This window comes from Mus caroli, chromosome 11 (assembly GCF_900094665.2).
Source record: "Mus caroli chromosome 11, CAROLI_EIJ_v1.1, whole genome shotgun sequence".
Classification (NCBI taxonomy): Eukaryota; Metazoa; Chordata; class Mammalia; order Rodentia; family Muridae; genus Mus; species Mus caroli.
In genome coordinates this window covers 67,591,168-67,610,509 of record NC_034580.1, presented here as the reverse complement: position 1 = coordinate 67,610,509, position 19,342 = coordinate 67,591,168, and the positions used below count along the sequence as shown (strand labels likewise).

The 19,342-nt window shown below is 42.7% G+C and overlaps 1 protein-coding gene and 1 non-coding gene across 4 annotated transcripts in view; both read right to left on the bottom strand.

The window, feature by feature from the left end:
- Positions 1 to 19,342, bottom strand: part of Zzef1 (zinc finger ZZ-type and EF-hand domain containing 1) — a 126,047-nt gene that overhangs the window by 29,702 nt on the left and 77,003 nt on the right. For 2 of the 3 annotated variants that reach the window (XM_021176147.2, XM_029484134.1), the window contains exons 31-39: positions 15,903 to 16,022; positions 15,220 to 15,381; positions 12,152 to 12,281; positions 9,847 to 9,985; positions 8,292 to 8,457; positions 7,303 to 7,565; positions 5,140 to 5,309; positions 3,051 to 3,201; positions 943 to 1,082 (exon numbers count right to left, since the gene is read on the bottom strand). In XM_021176147.2, coding sequence (XP_021031806.1) covers positions 943 to 1,082; positions 3,051 to 3,201; positions 5,140 to 5,309; positions 7,303 to 7,565; positions 8,292 to 8,457; positions 9,847 to 9,985; positions 12,152 to 12,281; positions 15,220 to 15,381; positions 15,903 to 16,022 — 1,441 coding nt within the window. The remainder of the gene's footprint in view (positions 1 to 942; positions 1,083 to 3,050; positions 3,202 to 5,139; positions 5,310 to 7,302; positions 7,566 to 8,291; positions 8,458 to 9,846; positions 9,986 to 12,151; positions 12,282 to 15,219; positions 15,382 to 15,902; positions 16,023 to 19,342) is intronic. The other variant, XM_029484135.1, reaches the window with a different exon arrangement.
- On the bottom strand, positions 14,631 to 14,791 carry LOC115032626. Its single transcript, XR_003838263.1, has one exon. It is a non-coding gene; the product is annotated as a U1 spliceosomal RNA (small nuclear RNA).

The window sequence follows — 19,342 nt, the reverse complement described above, 5'->3', positions numbered from 1 at the left end:
TTTGCTGAAAGGACCCAGATATAGCTGTCTCTTGTGAGACTATACCGGGGCCTAGCAAACACAGAAGTGGATGCTCACAGTCAGCTATTGGATGGATCGCAGGGCCCCCAATGGAGGAGCTAGAGGAAGTACCCAAGGAGCTGGGGGGATCTGCAACCCTATAGGTGGAACAACAATATGAACTAACCAGTAACCCCCAGAGCTCATGTCTCTAGCTGCACATGTATCAGAAGATGACCTAGTCGGCCATCAGTGGAAAGAGAGGCCTATTGGTTGTGCAAACTTTATATGCCTCAGTACAGGGGAATGCCAGGGCCAAGAAGTGGGAGTGGGTGGGTGGGGAGCATGTGGGGGACTTTTGGGATAACATTGGAAATGTAAATGAAATAAATACCTAATTAAAAAAATTTTCAAAAATAAAGTCTCACTCTAATCCAATATGGCCTTGAATTCATGATTTCTGTCTACAAAGTACTGGGACTACAGGTATGAGCCACAGGCCTTAAAATGTTTTAATATGGTAGCAACATGGTACTCAGAAGATTGCACTTTTAGGAGAACTAAGGATAAAGTGTCCATAAGCTTTCAATTTATTTTTTTAACTTCAGGAAAAATGTAATATATATATGCACAGATAAAACATGAAAAACTAATAAATCTAGGTGAAGATCTTCACTCATTGCACTTTCAAATTTTCATTGAGGTTAAAACCTTTCAAAATAAAAGAAAACAGAAAAAAGTAATTATATGAATTAAAAACAGTCCATCACACTTAAGCAAAATGTAAGTTCACAGAAGAAAGTGACTTTGATTAATAGTCATGACCCCCCTCAGGGCACAGGTGTTAATGATAGTTTGTGTCTGCTTATATCTTAACACTATTTTTTTTCTGCATATACCACCCACCCACTCTTACACAAAGAAACACTGCCTGCCTCTTACCGACTTCATGGGAGGTAACATGGCTGCCAGCAATCCCAAAATCCTCTTCTGGGAACACTCTGCAAACACTTGCTCAGGATTTGGAGTAATCGCCTTCTCTTCTACCGGTGCCTGAGCTGACACTTCTGGATGTTCAGCATCTGTGTGGGAAAATAGCACTTTCATATTTTGCTGGGCTCTGCAGATGTAAAAGGCAACTAAGCCACGACACTGTCTCTGTGCGCCTATAGAAGGAAGCTGGAAATGTACTATTCTACTGCTAAAGCCACGCTTGGTAATGCATACTTGGAATCCTAGCACCTGACAGGATGGATAAGCAAGAGTTTGAGGTCAGTCTGGGCTACACTGCAGGACTTTGTTTTAAAGAGAAGAACAAAGGGGCTGGACAGTTGGTTTAGTGATTAAGAACACCATCTATTCTTCCAGAGGATCTGAATTTGATCCCTGCATCCACAAGTAGGCTCACAATCATCTGTAACTCCAGCTTCAGGGTTCTTGACTTCTTCTCTGGCCTCTGCCTACACCAGGCACACATTTGATACACAGATATACAAAACACCCATACACATAAAAGAAAAATAATCTTAAAAAAAACAAAAACAAAAACCAGGGGCTGGAGAGATGGCTCAGTGGTTAAGAGCACCGACTGCTCTTCTGAAGGTCCTGAGTTCAAATCCCAGCAACCACATGGTGGCTCACAACCATCTGTAATGTGATCTGATGCCCTCTTCTGGTGCATCTGAAGACAGCTATAGTGTATTTAGATATAATAATAAATAAATCTTTTTTTAAAAAAAGAAATAAAGAAATTAAAAACAACAACAACAACAACAACAAAAACTGGGACTGAAGAGATGGCTCAGCAATTAAGAGCACTAACTGTTCTTCCAGAGGTCCTGAGTTCAATTCCCAGCAACCACATGGTGGCTCACAACCACCTGTAATGGGATCTGATGCTCCCTTCTGGTGTGTCTGAACATAGTGACAGTGTACTCACAAACATAAAATAAATAAATCCTAAAAAACAAAACAAAACCAGAAAAATAACAAACTCTATTGCTGAACACTTTTTATACAGTTGCCTTCTCAAAAACAACATTGCTATCTAGCATTTGATTACCCTTTAACATCCTGTGTTTGATGTTTATCATTCGCCCTTCTGATTTTTGCTTCTTTTGTGATATACCTCAAGTATCTAACAATGTCCCAGAACATAGGGTACTTGACAGACACTTGTGGCCTATGAACCAGAATGCTGGTCTTCAGGAGAATCTGACGCTGGTAGACTTTGAGGACCTGGCATGGTGTGTAGTGTCTACTGCTTCTGATAGCTGGCCTTGAAGATGATGCAGAATATACTCACTTTTACTTCTATTGTAGAACATCCAATGGAATAGATCTGATTCCCTGGGATCGTTGAAGCACCTCCTCCCACAGAGCACTACTGCCCTAACCTCTAAAACTACAGCTCTGATCCAGCTACTGCCATCATCTTGCAGACTGAGGCCTGAATGTCACGCGCACGCAGCAGAGTGCCATAGGAGCTCTTCAGTATCATCTTCCAGAGCTCTGCTCTGCCCCTGCACACCTGGTATGTGGATCTCGTTACTTCTGGAACCTACAAAGAGGCCTATTCTGCCTAGATGTCAGTCCCTACTGCATATCTTGGCACATTCAAGGTCCCTAATATCTCTCCCTTTACATGGCCTTTTACAAATACAATCTGCTCTGGATCCCAATCAGGACTAACACTTGTCACCCTTCTTCTGGGTTCAGAATCACAGACCACCTCAAAGGATAGTTATTTGTACCTCTGTCTGAAACCTTCCTGGATTGTGAGTTCCAGGAGGATAGAGACCATGTGTCTCTCTGCCTGTGTTGGTAGATTTCATCCGGGGATATAGGATGGTACTCAACAAAGAGAAGGTACTTGCTTGGTAAATCATAGATAAGTAAAAATGAAGGATAGATGATGCAAAGTTACCAACCACAGCTGAACAGATGGAGAAACTTTAGTTGCTGGACAATTTCAATTGTAAGCAACAGTGCAGGTATGATAATGCGTGAACTCGCAGAGGAAGGAGGGAGAGTTAATAACCAACCCTGACCTGGAAGTCCTGGAGGCACATGTGCACTGGCACGTGCATCTGAAACTTGGGTCTGGCATGAAGGGTCCTTCATTATGGAGAGATCTTCGCCTGCCCTTTTCTTCTGCTTATAATCCAAGGGTCTTACTTCCTTATCTGCAGCTCTCTTTCCCTAGAAACAGAGTGGTAAATGTAAAAGAATACAACAAAAATGCACTCCATATAAATTTTGTCATTAGCTAGTCTCTCAGGCACTAAGAATCTTCTGATTACTCATATCTTAGAGTAAACCACTCCTCTAAAGTGATGCTCCCTGCATCAGTTCCCTTGACGTGCTGACAGAGCTGCTAGGTCACATAAACATGGCTCATTCCAAGTCTCATTCTGGGAAAATTACTAAGTTGTTGCCCTCCTTTAGTCAATACAATGATCATTTTCATATATTTTCTTTTGGTGGAAAAAATAAACACAGGCTGGGCGATACCTAACAGTAAAGTGCTTACCATGTAAGTATGAGGACCTAAATGTGGATATGTAGCAACCATGAAACAAGTTGGCAGTGGTGGGGAGTGCTTGTAATCCTAGAGTGGGAGGAGGCAGGGACAGGAGGATCCCTGGAGCTTTCTGGCCAGCCAGTGTTACTGAACTGGTGTTTCAAGTTCAATGAGAGAACCTGCCTTGAAACAATAAGGAGGAGCTTGACAGAGGAAGACACCTGATGGTGACTGTTGGCTTCCACACACATGCACATGCAAATGTACACATGCATACAGCATACACACTCAGAAAAAGCAAACCCATCTTTACTTACAATAAGAAAAGTATTATGTCTGCTATTATCTTTATTGCTATTATAAAGATAAGGCAACATCAAATCTACACATAATATTATTCCTATTGCCACAGATGCAGGTACTTTATTGATGTAGAAATGAACATTCTAAGGATATAGGACAGAACTGTGACCTCAGTGGGTAAGAGGCCTTGGTATACAAACACGACGATGGGTCAGATCCCAGCACTCATATAAAGGCTGAACATAGTCACAGATTGTTATGTCTGCAATGGCTATGAGGGAGGGAGGCAAGAGGATTGATGGAGCTTGTTGATCATATTAGTTCCAGATTCAGTGAAAAGCCCCATCTCAAGGAATATAACAGAGAATAATAAAGCAGGATACCCAATGTCCACTTCTGACATGGAACTTACTGTGTGCTATGTTCTACGCACTTTACATGTTTCTTCCAAGTGTGGCAGTACATAACTCCTATAATCACCCTGCATTATAGGTACTGTTATTATCACTCTCTTTTATAGAATGTACCTGCACCCACATACACACACATGCACGTATAAGAGACTGAGACACACACATGCATGTACACACACACACACACAGAGAAAGAGAGAGAGAGAGAGAGAGAGAGAGAGAGAGAGAGAGAGAGAGAGAGAGAGAGAACACAAAGCCAAGTAGAAGGAGTTGCTGCCGCTGGCCAAACATGGGGACATCTGAGCATCGAAATAAATAGAAGTAAAAGATTTGGATTTTAGTGGGCACAGGCGAGGACTGCTGTCCCTCCTGACTGGATAGACTGACTGCTTTCCACTTTGTGCAAGATAGTCTGTGGCAGGTTAACATGTTGTGTGCCAAAGGTGTTGGTAGGCCACAGCTGAGAGACAAGCAGCTTGAGATTCTCCTGACCTGCTGCTACCTTGATGAGGCTTCAGTAGAAATACCAGTGGCCTCTGAAGCAGAGGTGGGGATACTTACAGCATGGGCTCAAGCTCTAAAAGCAAGCTCCCAGAAAAATCATCTTTTATTTATTTAATTACTTAATCTTATTTTAAATTCACAAAAGTATCTTTATGTGTGTGTTACCAACACAGATTGTTCTTGGACCTATAAAGTTTTTTCTGTCTATAGACCTACCTATCAACTATGGTGTCTACCCATTAAAACAGTTAACTTCTGGTGTCATCTACCTGTTGACCAAAGCTGCATAATCTATGCTCTCTCTTAATGCCCCTGCTGTGCATCCTTGTGTGACTGGCTCTGTGTGCGAGTGAGTGCAGCTGTGACCACGTGGTAGACACGTTCCTTGTAACTTACGTTGCAGGGGACAAACAGGCCTGCATCTGCCCGCTCCTCGAAGAGTTGGGCTGCTTTCTTCTCTAGCTGCTCCTCTGATGCCTGGAAGGACTCTGTGACTGGCAGGGCTTGGTTTTCTGAGGTAGAGTCACCATCTGGCAATACACCAAGAAGAGCCAGAGCTTTAAGACCTGGGATGGGGAAAAAAAGAAAATGGTTAAATGTTCCCAACAAGGGATATCTCTGGCAAGTGCCACAAAACATTTGACCACTGTGCAGAAACAGATGGCTGAGGGGTTACACAAACCACACAGCAGCACACCTGACACTCGACAGCCATTCCACTCTTGATCCCAAGTAGGGACAGACAGCAAGGGGAAACTGCACTTGAAGTCAATGAAACACTGAAGACACAACAGGCAACAGGATTGTTTTCAAAGTTACAAACATATTTTTGTGATAGTGTCAAGCAAGTAAGGTTTTTTTTTTTTTTTTTTTGAGACAAGGTCGCACTATGAACTGTGGTCTTGCCTGAAACCTGTTATAGATCAGGGTGGGCTTGAATTTAGAATGCTGCATGAGTGCAAGACTTAAAGCAGGTGTTGGGAACAAAATAAAGGGGGGTCCTGGGGAGACCCTGGGGAAAAGTCAGGGAGGAAAAGGGGCCTAACATCCAGCCAGATTTCCTGTGCTCTGGGCAGGTGGACGCAGGCGTTGGGTGAGCATAAGCCTCTGACCCACGCTGCAGGGGGTGGAGAAGGGGCAGCCCCCGACCTGGGATCCCCCAGGAGCTACCTTGCTAGCACCCCAGGGTTGCAGGAGAGAGGGAAGAGGGAAAAAGTTCCCAACACTGACCAGAGTGCACAGTGGAACTTGAAGGAGCAGAGACTCTATGGTTTAAGAGCTTTATTATAGAAATGCAGGGGGAAAGAGAGAAGGGAGAGAGAAAGAAAGAGAAAGTAGAAGAGGAGAGGAGAGGACAAAGAGAAAGGGAAGAGGAGAGAGAAGTGAGAGGTGAGAGGACAAAGGAGTGAGAGAGCAAGGTGGGGGCTGAGCACCCCTTTTTATGGTCTTCACTAGGTAACAGGTTTCAGGCAAGACCACAGTTCATAGTGCAACCTTGTCTCAAAAAAAAAAAAAAAAAAACAAANAAAAAAAAANAAACCTTACTTGCTTGACACTATCACAAAAATATGTTTGTAACTTTGAAAACAATCCTGTTGCCTGTTGTGTCTTCAGTGTTTCATTGACTTCAAGTGTGGTTTCCCCTTGCTAGGTCTTTGCTAGGTAACTGGGGAGGAGTCTAGCCTGAAGGTCAGAAGCTTGGGCCATTGCTTACGTGACTACTGACCATGCTTCTCTTGTGGGGGCTGTGGAGGGTGGTACCTTAGGCAGGGGCCAGAGTTCCAGGAGCACGAGGGAACTCCTACCATGTCATGTAGGTGAATTATGACCACTGGGGTTCAGACCTCAGCTTGACTGGAGACCAGCCTGCAATTCCCCACAGACAGGCACTATGCCTGGCTGGTAATAGATTTTTAAATCCTCTCTGGAAGATAGAGACATCACCAACTTTCTCCCTAAGATAAGTCTGATCCCTTGATGTCAATTAGGATGGGGAGTCTACCATTCAAGAGAAACTTAAAGTTTAACACTTATATTACTTTCTTACTAATACCCTCAGGGAAGTCAGAATCACCTCCTTATTTTGTTATTTTGAGAAAGAGCCACACCTAGCATCCTGGGATTCAGAACTGGAATTCAGGTGTGCATGATCAAACCCAGAAACACCATTTTATTTGTAAGCAGCTCTTGTCTAGAATACAAGTACACATGGATTTGTACTTCAGGTTGTTTTTGTTTTTGGTTTTGTTTTGAAGCATAGATTCCTGAGCAAAGTGAGAGATTCAAACACTATAGATTCATGGACTTACAGAGTTTTCTAGAGTTTTGATTATTAATACTGAATTACTTTAATACTGAATACTAATACTGAATACTGAAGTACTTTAACTATTACTTTATGCCAACAGCTCTCTAATGAGAAATGGGAGCTTAAGTTCCAGGCTAGGCTGAATCCTCTTGTGAATGACCTCTGAGTCAAGCATAGTCTTTTACAGCTGCCTGGGTCTTCTTTGCCTCCAACAGCTGGCAGAGGCTGGGCCAGGGGTAAGGAATAGTCACCTTTGCCCTGGTGGGCCTTCATCAGACAGTCCCCAACCAGCTGCATGCACTGGCTCCGCAGGGTGGCAGCATTGGTGTGGGCCTGGGGGTCCAGCTGCTCCCCATCCACCTGCTCTGTACTGGTCAGGTGGGCACTATACAGAGCCAGGGCAGCAAAGAGCAGCCAGGAGTAGTTGTGGATATAGGGCTGGATGAGCCTCTGCCGGTCACTGATGCGGATGGTCACCATTGGATGGGCTGTGATGCTGTGAGTTGGCAAATGGCTGCAAAGATATGATAGAACAGTATCAACTCTTGGCCCAGAGAAATGAACTAGCACAAATACTCGGTATATCACACTAGCATGTCACAACCTAATGCCTGCACATGAAAACCACGCCGAGGAAGAGAGTTCTGAAAGTGTGCTAGCTGCATGCTGGTAATGCAAAGTGATGCCCATCATTTTAAAAGATGAAGTACAAGGAATAGGAAAGAAATGACTTAAGTTTGAAATGTGCTTTAAATACTTTAGGGTAAAAGAATGAAGTAAGCACACATGACACCATCTCCCTGACTGGTGAATCCAAGGACACAGGGTGCACTGGACCACACTCTTCTTCTGAATATGTTAACATTTTTACAGTAGAAACCTTTCTTTAGTAAGTAAGGGGTCACAAGATAGCCTGGCAAGTAAAGGCATTTACCATACCTGGTGACCATAATCCCCAGAACCCACAGAAAGGAGAAGAGAGAAATCACTCCACAAAGCTGTCTTCTGACCTATCCATGTGCACACACATGTGTATGCACATGCCTTCCCCCTCCCCAATAACAATAAAAGGTTTAAAGTTCAGAAAGCTAGGAGTACAGCCCAGGTGTAGAGAGCTTGGCTAGCATTTGCAATGTCTTGGGTTCAATCCCTAGCACCACAGAAAAAGCAAGACGACTCCCTTTTAAGTGAAGACATCTATCCCAAAAGGTTATGGTGGCAGCAGGGGAATCTGACATACCCATAGGAGTATTTCTTTGCTGTGTAGCATCCATAGCAAAGATCAAAGTCATCACATACATTGCAATTCATTCTCCGGCCTATGATCAAACCCTGGCAGTGGTCACAGGTAAATTCCATGTTGACCATTTCATGATCATCTCCATGGCCCTCGGGCTTCACTCCACCTGGAAAAAAACCCAGCAATGTGAGTTGGATCAGGCAGAGGGTGCCCTCCAAGTGCTAGGAAACTGATCCCAGCACCACAGCCAAATCTCATTTACTACTCCAGAGGGGTAAAGGGCAGGGGCTCCTTTGAAGACCAGAATGCTTCTGTGGGCATGAGCACATCAATGATATTCTCAGTATACACCTCTTGGGCAATGGTCTAGCTGACTGATCCTGATTCTACAGTGTCACAGCCATGTCAAACACATGCCAAATTCCTACCATGACTGCTAGTTAGGATAAATAGGCCCATGTTACTTTGTGAGCTGTCTCCCACACTCCACCTCTGACAGAGGTTACACACCTACTGGTGTAGTCCTAAGGAATAGTGAGGAGTGATCACATTTCTGTTCTTACTTTCTCATTGCAGAAATATAGGTGAAAACAGACTTCAGAATCCAAGACTCAGAGAGTAAGAGAATGAGACGCTCTAAGTCCCTGCTCAGTACTCTTCACAGGTGGCCACTTCTGTTCTCAGTGCTGTAAACCTGATGTATGTCCAAATACCCTTGTGACTAGAGTCTCTTAAAAGAGAATGAAACAGTCTTTCCTGAGCATAACTTTGATCAAACTAACATCATAGTTATAAGCCTTTTCTGCTGTCTTCAGACTATTCAAATTCCTTAGCCTAGCATCTCAGGGTTCCACAACTTGAACCCTATACAAAGGTATCTATCTAAACTCACTAAAAGCACTTATTTCTCTGGCCCCAAGCTTGCTCTGCTCTGATGGTAACGCTATCTTCAGAGTTTTGTTATGTCACCCAGTTTGAACTTCCTTCAAAGACCAATTCTTATCCTATCTCCTCCACAAGGCTTCCTGGTAGGGTGCAACTATATTTCCAAAATTTCCTAGAAATAGTCTGCACTGCTCACTTATAACAGCATATGCATTCATTATGTTTGGTCTCTCTGTTAGACTGTGTTTCCAGGACAGGAACTGTGTCTTTACTGCTGGATTTTAAATATACAAAGCCCTCCAGTGCTCACTACTGCAGATGAGCTCAGCCCTAGCACCCATGAGTCGAGTATATTAAAAATATTTCAAGTTTATTTTGCTTGTATGTTTATTTTACTATTGGAAACACTGCATGATTCAGAAGCAAACTTTCTTAGAAACTTATCTAAGCATTATTAAATGATCCTGAGAGTTTATCAAGTGCCTCCTGAGCAGGACAGGAGATGGAAGAATGTCAGATAAAAGCAGTGGAGGTCATCATTGAGTTGAGGGAGATGACTCAAGTTTGCCAATGAACCAGAGACTCTACATAGCACAGTGAGTCTTAAAGATGGCAAAATCATAGAAAGAAAAATAACTTCCTCGTAGGCATGAGATCCACTGAAGTTTACCAAGGAAGCAAGTCTTGCAGAGGTCCATGTCACTGCACTGTAGACACCGGTAGCGATGCCAGGGGGCAATCTCATCACACCCATCACAAGAGATATCCACATTTAACAGGTCACAGTATCGAGCAATAAACATGTGCATCTGTAAGGTGAAATAAACACAATTAGCCAACAGACTTACTATTGTGGCCACTGTGAACTAATCAATTTATTCATTCAGTAGATACCTAAGATCTCCCAAGTTTTGCACCACTTGCTAGGATTTGAGGCTGGTTAACCAAGTTCCCATTTGGGAAATCCCTCAAACAAACAGAGGATGAATCATACAGTGTGAGGAATACTTTGACAGGCAAATTCTACAGGGTTAGTGAACATGGAGGACACTAGCAAAGGTATTGATTGGGAAGGTCAAAAAGGTTCTCTATGGATGGCAACTCCTCAGATAAAATCAAGAACAAACAGATGGTAGTTGGGTGGAGATAAAGGTGACAGGCACATCAGACAGAAGGAGCAGCTTTGCTCCTTCAAAAAGGGAGCACGACATGGGTTGGGAATGTAGCTGACTGTGTGGGAATGAGCACCTGTCTAAGCAGGTACAAGGCACTGAAAAAAGAAAGAAGAAACAAGACAAGGTCTTTGTGTTTGCTTGTTTGCCTTTTAAAGAGATGTATTTTTATTTCTTTTTATTTATGGGCATGTCTGTGTGTCTGTGCATGTGTATGTATGCCTGAAGAAACTTACTTAGAAACAGTTTCTTAGAGATAGAGTTACAGACAGTTGTAGGAACCAAACTCGGGTCTTCTGGAAGAGCAGCAAGTGCTCTTAACCACTAAACCACTTCTCTAGCTCCAGGGCTTTTGAAATTGACAATTATCTAGAATGCATACTAGAGCACATACATAGGGGGAATCACCAGGAGAAGTTAGAAAAGTACAATCCAAGGAACCTAAAATGCTAGAGTCTAAAAACAGAGTTTTTAAACGGAAAGGTAATGGCAATAGATTTGGTCATTCTGAAGGTTCCTCTGGTTACATAGCAAAAAATGGATTGGTCGGAGCAAGACAAGGGTGGGGAAGCTGACTATGATGCAGCTGCTCAAGTAGTTCCATGGCAGTAATAAGGGCAGGGACTGTGCTGTGAACAGGGTTGGGAAAGCAGGCAGATTAAGAAGTATTAAGGAGGCAGAGTGAAAAGACCTGGTAACCAAATTACTAGAGATGGTTAAGAATAGCATCTAGATGTTTGGCTTGTGTACTTGTTAGACAATGGCAGTACTAACAAGCGTATTGAAAGAGGTCTACTGATTCTGAACATTAAAATAGCATGGTAGTGCTTCCCCATGACTCTAGCATTCAGGAGACTGGGGCAGGAGGATCAAAAGCTTTGGGCCAGTCTGGACCCCTCTATAAAAAAACAGATAATACTCTGGCTTCTCCTCAGATAAATCCTTCATCTTTAACTAGCCATTTACACAATTAGTAGATGTTCTACTAGCCAGCTAACTAATTACCTGTCTGGGAGCAAACAGTAAGGGACTGTTATATCAACAAGCTATTGGATTACTAGAAAGTATTTGGTGGTTATAAGGCAGTTTATTTTAGGGTCTGCATATGAGAAAACTAAGTCAGAAAGTCACTGTTTGGTAGTAGATGGTATGTTGTAGGAGAGGAATCTGCCAGATCACCTGAGCACTACAGGATGTTCTCATTCAGATGTTAACTTACAAGAGAAAAGTCTCAAGTCCCAGTTGGTATGCTTCTCTTAAGCACCACAGGTACCATAATGAACAGAATGACTGGCAAACAGAAGATGCGTAAGAAGGGGAAAATTAGTGGCTTCAAGGCAGCAGATGTCTGACATATGGAAACATATGTCCAGTACTGACAGACAGGAAACCTCACAAATAGATGGATAGGCTACCTAAGTTGATTCTTCTACTGTGTGGGTCATTTAATGCTCATATGATAAACAGAGAGCTGCTTCTAAGTTCACCTGATTGGCAACCTTGTAATTGGAATTATGCTTGCCTATAGAAAAATGGTATGTCAGCCCAGAACTTGAGAGTCCAACTGCTTCAGTAATTCCTTTTCTCACTAAATTAATACACTGGTATCTGATGATGTACACGAGTCTTACGGGACAGTCTGCTGTGAACCTAGTTCTATGGAAGTGAGCAACTTATGGATCTCATCGGGAAGACGACCAGACAGACATTCCTGGAGCCCTCTTGGGAGACAACCTCTAAGCACACCCCGGCACATCCAAATCCTAGCAAGTCACCCAGATTGCTCTAGCTGATAGGTCTTACTTTCCTCTGCTTCTCTGGATCCTCTTGGGCTATTTTTTCATACCAGGCCTCAAACATGCCATCCTGACACTCATCCATCCACTCTGAGTTCTGCTTGGCATCAGCGAGTTCATCTTCTTCACTCCACTGGCTGAAAGAAGGATGTGATGAGAGAGAAGCATGCTTCTTACAACACCCAAGGACGTGCTAGTTAGCAGATGCTGTGTCCCATAACTTTGATGGGGCATTTTGAAATGATGGGAATTGCTTTTTAAAGCCTCAGAGTTTATCAGCTATCTGATGGATTTACACTCAGAAAATAGAAAAGGCTCTTTTTCTGAAGCAGACTATACTGAGTAGGGCAAACTTATCATGTGCCAGGTACTGGAGTCAAATATGATGAGTTTAAAAAGTTCAGCCAGTCAGGCTGTGGTGGCATGTGTCTTTAATCTCAGCACTCAGGAGGCAGAGGCAGGAGGATCTCAGAGTTCAAGGCAGATTAGTGTACCTCCATAGTCCCAGGACAGCCAGGGCTACTCAGAAACCCTGTCTCAAAAAACCAAAAACCAAAACAAAAAACAACAACAACAACAAAACCAACAAAAAACAAATAAAGTTCATCCATGAACAGTGGCACATACTCAGGAGGCAGAGACAAATGGGTCTCTGTGAGTTAGATGCCAATTTGGACTCTATGGTGAGTTGTAATCTAGCAAAGGCTATACAGTGAAGCCCTGTCTCAACACCAATAACAGGAATAACAACAACAACAATAATAATAGCAACTAATAATAATAATAACAATAACAATAAAGTTCCGGTTGAGAATGTAGCCTGGTGGGCTTCATCTCCAGCATGTCATAAAAACATCAACAAGCCTATAATCCTAGGCAGAAAGATCAGAAGTTCGAGACAATTCTTGGCTATATAGAATATCTGAGGTCAGCCTGAACCAATCACAACTTTGTCTAAAATAAATTCAGTATGGACAGAGTTCGAATACCCTAATGCAATCTGCATGAGGAAAGGATCAGGAGATCCTGTGACTTCAGCTCTCCCAACTAATTGCTATACAACCTTCACACATTATAGTCAATAAATCTGAAGCATCAGTGGTCTCCACATACATGGGCTCCATATCTTTGGATCAGCCAATATCACAGCAAAGTTATCTTTAAAAAATTGTTTCTGGGGCTGACTCAGAGGTCAAGAGCACTTGCTGTTCTTCCAGAGGACTGGAGTGCAGTTCCCATGTCAGCAGTTCACAGCTGCTTTTTATTCATATTCCAGGGGGATCTGACACCTCTAGTCTCTGCGGACACCTACACTCACATGTCCACATAAACACACACACAGACACGTAATTAAAAATAAAATACATCTTCATGAAAGCTGTCTGTATTGAACATGTCTGGTTGTTTTTGTCATCAATCCATAAAGAACACAACATAAGAGCTGCCTATCAAGCACTCCCAGTAACTCATACATAAGGCATCATAAAGTTATCTGGAGATGATTCAATGTATACAAGAGGGTGTGTGTGTGTATGGTATTGAGGACCTGAAGTATCTCATTTGTATTGGTGAGGCCTTGGAACCAATCCACCAAAGGACAGGAACACAGGGACTATACCTAGTCCTGCTCCTGATTTTTCATTTCAAATCAAAGGTTTTAGGTGGATAATTTCATCAGCTCTTCTCTTGTAAAGTTATAAATTTCCATAGTTACAGTTTACAGTTTGCTTCAGCAATGAAAATTAAACATGGGCTGGAGAAACAGTTCAATGGTTTAAGAATAATTGCTGTTCTTCAAGGGGATCAAGTTCAGTTACCAACACCCACATTAGGTGGCTCACAATCACTATTTTAGCTCCGGGAAATTGGACATCCTCTTCTGGATTCTGATGGCACCCACATATAGAAATATCTGTGTGACACTCACACAGAGAAATATACATATAAATAAAGATAATAAATCCTTAAACATTTAAATACGCTGCCACAGACAAGGCTTAAAACACTGGGATGACAGACAGCTAAAGAACCAGCTGTAACCAGTGCTGTGTCTTCCTTGTCTGCCCTCTGATGGAAGGTCAAGTGGTAGAGACAGCTTTTTCTGCCGAGCTACCTTGATGGCCCAAGGGAAGAGCTTTAATTGACCCCCTCTTCCCAGAACATCTCTTCTGACAGTGAGTGCTGTCACATTCACTTACGTCCCAATTCTCCTCTTAACGCCTACTTGTCTGTTCTTCTCTCCTCTCCACACAAGAGTAATGGATGGTAAGTGAGCTTGAGCAGGGTCAAAAATGGAATGAAGAACCTCTTGTGAAGCCTGCATCTACTCAGAGGCATATAATACCTCCCTTTTCTTAAGCCTCAGTCTCTCAATACCTGTGTTTAAATCTATATTAAAATATTGTCTCAACAAACTCTCAACTTCATTTTATAGCAGAACTAAAAATCATTTACAAACAGATTTTGCATACCATTTTCTTTTAATGTAAAGGAGAGTGTAAACACAGTCTTTCACTATCACAAATTCTACAGTCAATTTTCCTATGTTTGGGGAAATAGCAGAGGTCAGCACATCCCAAGGGTCATAGTTAAACCTCACCCTGGGAAAATCACTTTCTTGATTTTATCTCCCCAGCCAGATAAGTATTGTATACTGTTTTTTTATTATAACCTAAATTTTTACAATGCTCAGGACACTACAGTGGCTAACAGCATACACAGGTGTAAAAAAAAAAAAAAAAAAGGATTCTCCAATTCTGCAGGCTACTAGGACCCCCCCCCACACACACACAAAATGAAGATAATCCTCATTTTCCAAATTCAAAACACTATGGCTCTCAATTTACCCAATCCCACTGTGTACCAGGTACTGTCCTAGACTCTCAGAATGGAACGTATGCATTCCCCACAAGTTTCAGAGGTAGCTCTAAAGATGAAGAAATAGAGGCATGGGAAGTTTATATAATTTGGGAGGTTGTCTAGTTCTCCTGTGACAAAGCCAGGATCTTTTACAGACTAGCTGCAGAGCCCATTGTTTGCCCCAACTCTAGGAATGGCAGGCAGAGCCGTGCTTACCTGATCACACTGTCATGGACACTGATGTTTTCTTGGGACATGTTCATGAGGAGATCTGGTAACTGAATGTCAACAAAGAAGGCAAGATCACTGGGTTCCCAGCCCATATCCAAAAGATGAAGCAGGGCTGTCTGAACACAAGATAAAGCAGGGAGCAGAGACCTAAAGAGACCACACAGGTGACAGTTATCTAAGCTGCATACTGACAACAGGACAGTGTAAGTTGGCAGCCTGTTTTGGTACTAATTTGTAAGGGAGGATTCAGCATAAACATCCTTCAAATCTTAAAAAACAAACAAAAACCAAGAACAACTCTGAAAGATGGAAAGTGAGTCTGACACCAGGGGCATCTGACAGTGAAGGAAGAGGCAGCAAGGTCGACTGCTGATGACGGCAATATTAGAATCACTCCCAAATTAGCCAAGGTTATGCAGTTACAGAAGAGCCATTTGATTTAAGGTTTATGTCTGAATGACTTACTATAGAGGAGACAAGAATCTGCTTTATACTCAAGTTTTAATCTGCACGTAATATATCAGACACTGAAGACAACAGGCTATCAGTGAATTACTTGTGCTTAATCTTGTGGGTTTTTTTTTTATTTTCAACTTCAAATATATATTTCATTTATAATTAGAAAAAAGATACATTTTTTCTCAAGAAATATAAAGGTAATCCAGTACCTGTCATTTATGCTACTAAATCCTTTGACTGCTTTGACCAAAAACAGAACAAGTTGATAGTAAGTGTCTCGGATTTCTTTGTGTAGATCAGCACCACAGCCTTCCAAGTGTCCAAAATAACTAGAAACAGAAGAAACCATCAGCTGCAACTTATTGATCTCTATTTCTTACACAAAACAACCAAAAAGCAGCCAGATAAACGACTTGGAGGAAAACAGGGACAGTGACATTCAAGTCCAGTTGGGTTGAGAGAACAGTCCAGCAGAAGTACAGAGTTGACAACTACTCAGCTGTCAATCAAACAAAGCACCCACCCCTCCTCCATGAGCGAGCCATGCTATGTACGTTACACACCTTCCATACGTCACCTCAGCTAACCTTCTCCAAACCAACATGGCCCCCAAACTGTTCTTTCTCTATTGATGACTTTAGTATTAAACTTTTCTTTTTACTTTTTTTTTGAGGTGTGTGTGTGTGTGTGTGTGTGTGTGTCAGAGGTGTCCTCTGGATAGTCCTGGAACTCTCTGTCCTAGAATTCATAGAGATCCAGCTGCTGCATTCCAAGTGCTCAGTTCCCTGGCTTTTCACACCTTGATTCTTGGCACCTAAGTGACTTCAACATCCATGGGAATGATGCCTCCATTTCTTCTTCTCTCTATCCTTTATCCTCTTCATTGCCAAGGATTTTCACTTCAGTTTCCTTAAATAAGCCAGTTTGACGGTCCTTCCTTAACCGTAGCCATGTGCAGACTGCCTTCCAAATAAGCTACTCTATCCACACTCTTCTCTCCTGCCCTGCTGTGAACTTCCATCAGCCTCTCTCAGTCCTCCCGAGCCCAGCCCAGTGAGCCACCAGCTACTCCCAGCATATTCCGTCTGCTCTCTTCTCAGCTTGGATTCCACAGCCCACCACCATATCGCCATGTTAGAAACCACCAGCTTCCTGGCCCCTTTCCCTTCTATGAGGAATTCCTCTTGCATAAGGAACCTTATTATTCCAAAACAGATGAATGTAGGTGGAAGCAACATCACACAATCACACTGACTAATGCCACTTTACATTTGTAACTATCAGATTTTCTTCTTTCTCTTTAAAAATACTATTTGTTAGGCTGGGCAGCATAGCACACACCTTTAATTCCAGCCATCTAGAGACAGAGGTAAGAGGATCTTGTGAGTTCAAGGCTAGCCTGGTCTACATAGCAATTGCCAGGACAGCTAGGACTAAAGAAAGACTATGTCTCAAAAAATATGCATTTTTAATTTTATGTTTATGAATATTTTACCTATATATATTCATGTGTAACATGTGTGTACCTGGTGCTCACAGAGGTCAGAAGAGAGTACTGGATCCCCTGGAACTAGAGTTACAGACATGAGCTACCATGTGGGTGCTGGAAGGTGAACAAACAAGAACTCCTAATGTACAAGCCAACATCCCATATCCCCCCACCCCCTTCTTTTTTGAGACAAAGTCTAACATAGTCTCCAGGTTCACCTTGAACTTACTATGTTGCCCATGCTGGTCCTGAGCTCAAAAAAATTCTCCTACTTTTGCCTCCTGAGTACTAGGAACATAGGAGACACTATCATACTCAGCTCATAAACATAATTCTTTAAAAAGCATTTGATATTGTCAAGCTACTTAGCAGTCTGGGTTTCTCTATTTTCATCTCTATTTAAAGCCTTCCTGCCTTACCTTAAATGGTTACTAGCTTCTTCTCTACCTCATTTCATTGAGGAATCCCTCACCTTTGTAACACTCCATTAGTCAGGCAACTTTTATCTGCACTGGACTGCTGGACTGTCCCGCTTTTTCCTGCTAACCCTGACCGTGGCTGACTCATCTCCACCAGCACTGTGTACTGGTATCTCCTCACCTGCAGGTGTAGGCCTCACAGCAAAGAATGGGCTTGGCAGGAGCAAGGCTCCATCCGCTCAGTAGCCAACACTGCAAACAATACAACCTCCAGCTGGCTACATCTTGTCTTCTTTCTAGTGTTCTCTTTCTACTTTACTATCTCATCGTCTTTCTTGCAACCAGGCTTCAGGCCACAATTTACCAATGCTGTCACCATTCAGATCCATTGCTTCAATCTCAAGTTCTTGTATCAGCATCCAATTCAACTGACAATTCTTAAGGTTGAAGACAATCTTCTCTTGGCTTTAATGATATCACCACCCACAGGTTATCAACCTACTGCAAGGGTCACTCTCTCTACCTTAATGGTCTTAGTGACTCCTCTTTTTCTTGACTTTTAAATAAAGGCAGGCTTGAAGGGTCACTGCCTGCTCATGTTTCATCTGGTACACAGCTTTAAATCTCATCCATATGCTGAGGATAAGCAAACTCCATCTCCAGGCCTGACCTTGCAGGACTTTAGAGTCTGATCCTTATCTTCTCATTGTTGAATACCAAAGAAGCAGTTACAGCAGGGAATGGAGAGATGGCTCCATATGTTCACTGGGCATGGTGGCACACATCTTTAATCCTAGCACTAAGGAGACAGAGACAGTTGGATCTCTGAGTTTGAGGCTAGCCTGATCTACAGAGCAAGTTCCAGGACAGACAGGGCTACACGGAGAAATCCTGTCTCAAAAAACAAAAGCAAAACATAATAATAAAACATGCTCTTCTAGAGAACACAGATTCAATTTACAGCACCCACATGGAGTCTTTCTCTAGTTCTAGGGGTCTTTTCCCAGGAGATCTGATTCTGACCTCTACAGGCATCAGATATGGAAATGGAGGTTGGAATGGGGGCAGGGCAGGGGGTGGCACATGAACATACATGAAACACTCATACACATAAAATTAAAAAAAAAAAAAAAAAGAGTTCAAACATATGGCCAGAACAAAATTTAAATTTTGTCCCCATCTGTGTTTTTCACATTCCTCCTCTCAGCAAAATGTGACACCATCCAACATAGCTGCTCCAACTAAAACCCTGAGTTCTTTCCCCATGTTTCCAATATCTTTCATTCATCTTCTGAATGTCTTTCCTTTTTCTCTATCTCTTAAGCTTCTGCCTGGTCCAAGCCATCTCTCTTGCCTCTATTTCACCAACCTCCTAACACTTTTCTGATTTTCCCTCTTTCCCACAGAGTAGCCAGAGGTATCTTTTATGAACTTAAACCCACTGCGTTCCTCTTTCTAGGCTTCAAAATCTCCCAGTGTTTCCCACCTGCAACTCAGTATAGCATGAAACACCTTGGGTGGTAGGGTCCTGCCTCGCTGCTTTGGCTCCCCACCCCCTACTCACACAGTCCTGCTCCTTTGCTCTGTCCCATGGCCTGATTCCCCAGCAGCAGGAGTTCCTTCTGCTCTTGGCACTCCTGACTAATCTCAGCAGGCCATCCATCTCTTAGTGTACATGCCATTTCCTTCATCTACTTTCCTTGTCCACCTAACCTGTGTCATTGTATGGAATCACCCCATG